This window comes from Geospiza fortis, unplaced genomic scaffold (genome assembly GCF_000277835.1).
Source record: "Geospiza fortis unplaced genomic scaffold, GeoFor_1.0 scaffold901, whole genome shotgun sequence".
Lineage (NCBI taxonomy): Eukaryota > Metazoa > Chordata > Aves > Passeriformes > Thraupidae > Geospiza > Geospiza fortis.
In genome coordinates, this window is record NW_005055122.1 from 7,716 (window position 1) to 15,766 (window position 8,051).

The 8,051-nt window shown below is 47.9% G+C and overlaps 1 protein-coding gene across 1 annotated transcript in view; it reads left to right on the forward strand.

The window, feature by feature from the left end:
• The window catches only part of LOC102038606 (FACT complex subunit SPT16-like), a gene marked incomplete at both ends in the record, with an annotated part of 16,170 nt that overhangs the window by 2,006 nt on the left and 6,113 nt on the right, over nucleotides 1-8,051 (forward strand). Inside the window, 6 exons of the mRNA XM_031065726.1 lie at nucleotides 17-208; nucleotides 1,818-1,944; nucleotides 3,512-3,630; nucleotides 5,087-5,212; nucleotides 6,667-6,782; nucleotides 7,915-7,930. Coding sequence (XP_030921586.1) covers nucleotides 17-208; nucleotides 1,818-1,944; nucleotides 3,512-3,630; nucleotides 5,087-5,212; nucleotides 6,667-6,782; nucleotides 7,915-7,930 — 696 coding nt within the window. The remainder of the gene's footprint in view (nucleotides 1-16; nucleotides 209-1,817; nucleotides 1,945-3,511; nucleotides 3,631-5,086; nucleotides 5,213-6,666; nucleotides 6,783-7,914; nucleotides 7,931-8,051) is intronic.

Consider the following 8,051-nt stretch of genomic DNA (forward strand, 5'->3'; position numbering starts at 1 on the left):
CCCGGCTGGCCCCGCCCCTCGGCGGTCACTCGGCGGTCACTCGGGGTCACTCACGGTCGCTCCGGCCCGCAGAACGTACCGCGCGTCCAACCTGAAGCCGCCGGGCGAGCAGACGGTGCCGGCGTCCAACCTGCAGAACGCCTTCCGCATCATCAAGGAGGTGCAGAAGCGCTACAAGACGCGCGAGGCCGAGGAGAAGGAGAAGGAGGTGGGGTCATCTGATGGTCAGCGGGGTCACCAGGGGTCACCTGGGGGTCAGCGGGCAGCGGTCGGTCAGTGGACATTGGGTGGGTGTTGGTTGGTCAATGAGCGATCGTTGAGTGGTCAGTGAATGATCATTGAGTGGCCATTGAGTGGTCAATGGGTGGCCATTGAGTGGTCATTGAATGGTCAATGGATGGTCATTGAATGGTCAATGAGTGGTCAATGGATGGTCATTGAATGGTCAATGGATGGTCAATGAGTGGTCAATGAGTGATCAACAAGTGGTCAATGAGTGGTCAGTCAGTGGTCAGTCAGTGGTCAGTGGATGAGGTCAATGGTCAGTGGTCAGCGAGCGCCTTCCGCATCATCAAGGAGGTGCAGAAGCGCTACAAGACGCGCGAGGCCGAGGAGAAGGAGGAGGTGGGCAGTGGTCACTCAGGGGTCATCTCGGGGTCACCAGGGGGTCAGCGGGCAGTGGACATTGGGTGGAGATTGAGTGGATGTCGGTTGGTCAATGAGCAATCGTTGAGTACGTGTTGGGTGGATGTTGAGTGGTCAATGAGCGATCATTGAGTGGTCAATGGATGGTCGTTGAGTGGTCATTGAATGGTCAATGAGTGGTCAGTCAGTGGTCAGTCAGTGGTCATTTGATGGTCAGTGAGTGGTCAGTGAGTGGTCAGTCAGTGGACATTGGGTGGATGTTGGTTGGTCAATAAGCAATCGTTGAGTGGTCAATGAATGATTGTTGAGTGGCCATTGAGTGGTCAATGGATGGTCATTGAATGGTCAATGAGTGGTCAGTGGATGGTCAATGGATGGTCAATGGATGGTCATATGAGTGGTCAATGAGTGGTCATTGGATGGTCAGTGAGTGGTCAGTCAGTGGTCAGTCAGTGGTCATTTGATGGTCAGTGAGTGGTCAGTGAGTGGTCAGTCAGTGGACATTGGGTGGATGTTGGTTGGTCAATAAGCAATCGTTGACTGGTCAATGAATGATCGTTGAGTGGCCATTGAGTGGTCAATGAATGGTCAATGAGTGGTCAGTCAGTGGTCAGTCAGTGGTCAGTCAGTGGTCAGTCAGTGGTCAGTCAGTGGTCAGTCAGTGGTCAGTCAGTGGTCAGTCAGTGGTCAGTCAGTGGTCAGTCAGTGGTCAGTCAGTGGTCAGTCAGTGGTCAGTCAGTGGTCAGTCAGTGGTCAGTCAGTGGTCAGTCAGTGGTCAGTCAGTGGTCAGTCAGTGGTCAGTGAGGGGTCAGTCAGTGGTCATTGAGTGGTCAATGAGTGGTCAATGGATGGTCAATGAGTCGTCAATGGATGGTCAATGGATGGTCAATGAGTGGTCAATGGGTGGTCATTGAATGGGCAATGGATGGTCGGTTGTGATTGTGGACATTGAGTGGACATTGAGTGCTCAATGAACAATCATTGGGTGGTCACCCAGTGGTCACTAAGTGGTCATTGAGTGATCATTGAGTGGTCAGTGAGTGGACATTGGATGGACATTGAGTGGTCATTGAGTGGTCAATGAACAATCATTGAGTGGTCACCCAGTGGTCACTCAGAGGTCACTCAGTGGTCACTCCATGGTCACCGAGCGGTCACCTCGGCGTCCGCAGGGCATCGTCAAGCAGGACTCGCTGGTCATCAACCTGAACCGCAGCAACCCCAAGCTCAAGGACCTCTACATCCGGCCCAACATCGCCCAGAAGCGCATGCAGGGCGCGCTGGAGGCCCACGTCAACGGTGACCCACCAAAAAACCCCAAACCCGCCCAAAACGACCCAAAACCCCCAAATTTGGGCACGGCACACGAGAGCTATGGGGCTCTCTGGGGTCCTTCTGGGGTTCTTTGGGGGTTTTGGGGGTTCTTCAATGGGGTTTGGAGGTTCCTCGAGGTTCTTCTGAGGTTCCTCGAGGTTCTTCTGGGGTTCCTCAATGTTTTTTGGGGTTCTTTGAGGTTTTTTTGGGGTTCTTTCACGTTTTTTGGGTTTCTCAATGGTTTTTTGGGGTTCTTTGAGGATTTTTGGGGGGTTCTTCAAAGGGTTTTGGAGGTTCCTCAAGGTTTTTCTGGGGTTCTTTGAGGTTTTTTTGGGATTCTTATACATTTTTTGGTAGTTCTCAACATTTCTTGGGGTTCTTGAAGGTTTTTTGAGGTTCTTCAACATTTTTTGGATGATTTTTGGAGGTTCTCCTGACGTTCCTCGAGGCTTTTTGGGGTTCTTTCACATTTTTTGGGGTTCTTGAAGGTTTTTTGGGGTTCCCTGAGGTATGATGGGGTTTTTCAAGTTTTTTTGGGGGGTTCTTCAATGTTTTTTGGGTTCCCGTGGATATTTGTGTGATTTCCACGGATTTTGGGGTGGTTCTTGTGGATTTTGGGGTGATTTCCGTGTGTTTTGGGGTGGTTTCCATTGATTTTGGGTTCCCATGAATTTTGGGGTGATTTCCATAGATTTTGGGGTGGTTTCTCTGGATTTTGGGGCGATTCTCCTGGATTTCGGGTTCCCGTGGATTTTGGGGTGATTTTTGTGGATTTTGGGGTGATTGTTGTGGATTTTTGGGTGGATTTTGGGGCGTTTTCACGAATTTCGCATCCCCCCAAATTTTGGGCTGAATTCCCTGGATTTTGGGCTGATTTTCGTGGATTTTGGGGCGATTCCCCTGGGTTTCAAGTGCCCGTGAATTTTGGGCTGAATTCTGCGGATTTTTGCGTGGATTTTGGGGCAATTCCCCTGGATTTTGGGGTGGTTTCCGTGGATTTTGGGTTCCCATGAATTTTGGGCTGAATTCCGCAGATTTTGGGGCGCTTCCCGTGGATTTTGGGGCGATTTCCATGAATTTGACATCCCCGTGAATTTCGGGGCGGTTCCCGCGGGTTTTGGGCTGAATTACGTGGATTTTTGGGTGGATTTCGGGCGTTTTCACAAATTTCATGTACCCCCAAATTTTGGGCTGAATTCCGGGGATTTTGGGCTGATTTTTGTGGATTTTGGGGCAATTCCCCTGGGTTTTGGGGTGGTTTCCTTGGATTTTGGGTTCCCGCAGATTTTGGGCTGAATTCTGCAGATTTTGGGGTGGATTTTGGGCGTTTTCACGGATTTCTCATCCCCATGAGTTTTGGGCTGATTTCTGTGGATTTTGGGCTGATTTCTGTGGATTTTGGGGCGGATTTTGGGGCGATTCCCCTGGATTTCTCGTCCCTGTGAATTTTGGGCTGAATTCCGCCAATTTTTGGGGTGGATTTCGGGCGTTCTCACGGATTTCTCGCCCCCGCGCGTTTTGGGCTGAATTCCGGGGATTTTGGGTCCGCCAGGGTTCCGCTTCACCTCGGTGCGGGGGGACAAGGTGGACATCCTGTACAACAACATCAAGCACGCCGTGTTCCAGCCCTGCGACGGCGAGATGATCATCGTGCTGCACTTCCACCTCAAGGTTTGGGGCCAAAAACGCCCGTTTTGGGCAAAACGCGCAATCCCCGCTGTTTTGGGGCAAAACCCGGAGATTTCGGGGCTGGAGCGTTCCGCGTTTCAGGGCGGCTCCTGGGTGGGGTCAGATGTGGAGGTTTGAGGGGGAAACGTCGGGATTTTGGGTGGAAATCCTGGGATTTTGGGCAAATTTCCCAGTTAAGGTCAGGCACTCTTGGTTTTTGGTAAAACTCCACAATTTTGGGTGGAAATTCCTCAATTTTGGGGCAAACTGCCCAGTTTGGGCCACGCACTCACGGTTTTTGGGAAAACTCTGGGATTTTGGGTGGAAATCCTGGCATTTTGGGCAAATTTCCCCAGTTAGGGTCAGGCACTCTCGGTTTTTGGTAAAACTCCAATTTGGGGTTTTTTCCCAAATTCTGGGATTTTTTTCCCAAATTTTGGGGGTTTTTGCCCAAATTTCAGGATTTTGCCCAAAATCGCCCAATTTGGAGCCCGACTTTGTTCACTTGTGATCAAAACCTGAAAATCTGGGGTAAAATCCCCCAGTTTGGGCTCCAAACCTGGGACTTGCTGCCAAAAATCGTGAATTTCAAGTTGGAATTTTGGGGTTTTTCCCCAATTTGGGGTTTTTACCCAAAATCCCCCAATCTGGAGCCCAATTTTGTTAACTTGTGATCAAAACCTGAAAATCTGGGTTGAAATCCTCCGATTTGGGTTCCAAATCTGGGATTTCGAGCTGGAATTTGGGGTTTTTTTCCCGAATTTCGGGGTTTTGCCCAAATTTCAGAGTTTTTACCCAAAATCCCCCAATTTGGAGCCCAATTTTGTTAACTTGGGGTCAAAATTGGAAATTTTGGGTTGAAATCCCCCAGTTCGGGCTCCAAATCTGGGATTTCGAGCTGGAATTTGGGGTTTTTTCCCCAAGTTGGGGTTTTTACCCAAAATCCCGCAATTTGGAGCCCAATTTTGTTAACTTGGGATCAAAACCTGAAGTTTTGGGTTGAAATCCTCCGATTTGGGGTCCAAATCTGGGATTTCTAGCTGGAATTTGGGGTTTTTTCCCGAATTTGGGGGTTTTTTCCCAAATTTTGGGGTTTTGCCCAAATTTCAGGATTTTTCCCAAAATCCCCCGATTTGGAGCCCGGTTTTGTTACCTTGGAGTCAAAACCTGAAAATTTGGGGTAAAATCCCCCAGTTTGGGCTCCAAACCTGGGACTTGCTGCCAAAATCTGGGGATTTTGAGTTGGAATTTTGGGTTTTTTTCCCCGAATTTCAGGATTTTTCCCAAAATCCCCCGATTTGGAGCCCGACTTTGTTACCTCGGGGCCCAAACCGGAATTTTGGGTTGAAATCCCGCGGTTTTGCCTCCCAACCCGGCGCTTGCTGCCCGCCCCGGGCGCTGCGGGGCCGGGATCCGGGGATTTTTGGGTTTTTCCCGAAATCGCCGTTTCTGGCCCCAGAACGCCATCATGTTCGGCAAAAAGCGGCACACGGACGTGCAGTTCTACACCGAGGTGGGCGAGATCACCACGGACCTGGGCAAGCACCAGCACATGCACGACCGCGACGACCTCTACGCCGAGCAGGTTTGGGCTCAGTTCCCGCGGTTTTGGGGCTTTTCCGGTTTTGGGCTCAGTTCCCGCGATTTTGGGGCTTTTCTGGTTTTGGGTTCGATCCCCGCGGGTTTGGGGGCGTTCTGGTGGGTTTTTCTTTTTTTTTTAATTTTTTTTCACGTTTTTAAAAATTTTTTTTGGATTTTTAAAAATTTTTTATTTACGATTTTTGAAATTTTTTTCATTTTTTTGGAATTTTTTTCATTATATTTAAAATTTTTTAATTTACATTTTTTACTTTTTTTCACATTTTTGAATTGTTTTTCATTATATTTTGAATTTTTTAATTTACATTTTTAACTTTTTCACATTTTTTGAAATTTTTTTCATTATGTTTTAAAAATTTTTAATTACATTTTGGACTTTTTTTCGTATTTTTTGAATTTTTTTTTCATTCTATTTTGAATTTTTTTTATTTGCACTTTTTGAAATTTTTTTCACTTTTTTGAATTGTTTCATTCTATTTTAAAGTAGTTTTTATTTACATGTTTTGACTTTTTCCACATTTTTTGAAATTTTTTTCGCATTTGTTGAATTTTTTCATTATATTTAAAAATTTTTTTTTGCACTTTTTGAATTTTTTTTGTATTTTTTTGAATTCTTTGTCATTATGTTTGAAATAATTTTTTATTTACATTTTTTGAAAATTTTCTTGCATTTTTTGAATTTTTTTTAATTATATTTAAATATTTTTTTTTATTTGAACTTTTTGGAATTTTTTTCACGTTTCCTGAATTTGTTTCATTCTATTTTAAGTTTTTTTTATTACATTTCAGTTTTTTTATTTACGTTTTTTGAAATTTTTTCCACATTTTTTGAAAAATTTTTCCTTTTGGTTTTAAAAATTTTTGATTTACGTTTTTTGAATTTTTTTCAAATTTTTTGGATTTGTTTCATTACATTTTACATTTTTTTTATTTACATTTTTTGAAATTATCTTCACATTTTTTGAATCTTTTTCATTATATTTTAAATTATTTTTTATTTACATTTTTTGACTTTTTTTCACATTTCTTTGAAATTTTTTGCCATTCCCCACACCTCGCGGATTTTTGGGGTGAATTCCGGGGATTTTGGGTGCAGATGGAGCGGGAGCTGTTCCTTGGGTGGTTTCCATGGATTTTTGGGTCATTTCTGGGGTTTTTTGTCCATTTTCCGTGGGGTTTTTTTGATTTTTTGGGGTTTTTGCCATTCCCCGCACCTCACGGATTTTTGGGGTGAATTCCGGGGATTTTGGGCCATTTCCTGGGGGTTTTTTAGGGCAATTTCCCGGATTTTGTGTTCAGGATGGGACCAGAGCTGGTTTTGGGGTGATTTCCATGGGTTTTGGGCCGTTTTCCGTGGGATTTTTTTGGTTTTTTGGGTTTTTGTTGTGTTCCCCGCACCTCACGGATTTTTGGGGTGAATTCCGGGGATTTTGGGCGCAGATGGAGCGGGAGATGCGGCACAAGCTGAAAACGGCCTTCAAGAACTTCATCGAGAAGGTCGAGGCGCTGACCAAGGAGGAGCTGGAGTTCGAGGTGCCCTTCCGGGAGCTGGGGTGAGTCTGGGGTGAAAAACGGCAAAAACGGGAAAAAACGGGAAAATGGGGAAAAAAATGGGAAAAAAATGGGAAAAAATGGGGAAAATACAGGGAAGATGGACGGGGGGGAAGAGAGAGAGAGAACATTGGAGGGAAATGTGGGGAAAATGGGGAAAAAAAGGAAAAATGGGGAAAAACGGGACATTGAGTTGTTTTGGGATCCTCGGTGAGTTTTGGGGTCCCCCACGGTGGTTTCGGGTCCCCGAGGGGTGTTTGGGGTCCCCAGGATGTTTTTGGGGTCCTCGGGCTGTTTTGGGGGTTCCCTGGAGGGGTTTTTGGGGTCCCCAGGGTGTTTTTGCGGTCCCTGGGGGATTTTAGGGTCCCAGGCTGTTTTGGGGACCCAAGAAGAGCTTTAGGGTCCACAAGGTGTTTTTGGGGTCCCCCAGAGGGGTTTTTGGGGTCCCTGGCTGGTTTTTAGGGTCCCAGGGGATTTTGGGGTCCCCAGGGTTATTTTGGGGTCCAAGGGGTGTTTTTGGAGTCCCCAGGCTGATTTTGGGGTCCCCAGGGATATTTTGGGATCCCCAGGGATATTTTGGGGTCCAAGGGGGGGGTTTGGGGTCCCCAGGGATATTTTGGGATCCCCAGGGATATTTTGGGGTCCCAGGGGGGTTTTTGGGGTACCTTGGCCGTGGCGTGGGCGCGGATTTCGGGGCTCCCCGCGATGTCCAAGGTGTCGTAGAGCTGCTCATAGACCTGGGGGGACCCCCAGCCCCTCCCAGTCTGTCCCAGTCTGTCCCAGTCTGTTCCCAGTCCCTCCCAGTCTGTCCCAGTCTGTCCCAGTCTGTCCCAGTTTGTTCCCAGTCTGTTCCCAGTCTGTTCCCAGTCTGTCCCAGTCTGTCCCAGTCTGTCCCAGTTTGGCGCTCACCGCTCAGGGCGGGCCCAGGGCCTCTCCCGGGGCCGCTTTGTCCCGCGGGGCCGCCTTGGTCAGAGCCTTCTCCTGCGGACACACGGACGGACGGACGGACACCGGGACGGACGGACAGATGGACACACGAGTGACGGACGGACAGGTGGGACAGACGGACAGACGGACGGACAGGGGAGATAGGGACAGACGGCCAGACAGACAGGGGGGACCTCAGGTGTGACACAGCAACTGCACCGAGTGGGTGAGTGCAGGTGGGACAGGTGGGACAGACGGACAGGTGAAGCAGGGACAGACGGACGGACAGGTGTGATCTCAGGTGTGACACAGCAACTGCACCGAGGGGCTGAGTGGCGGGCGGGGAG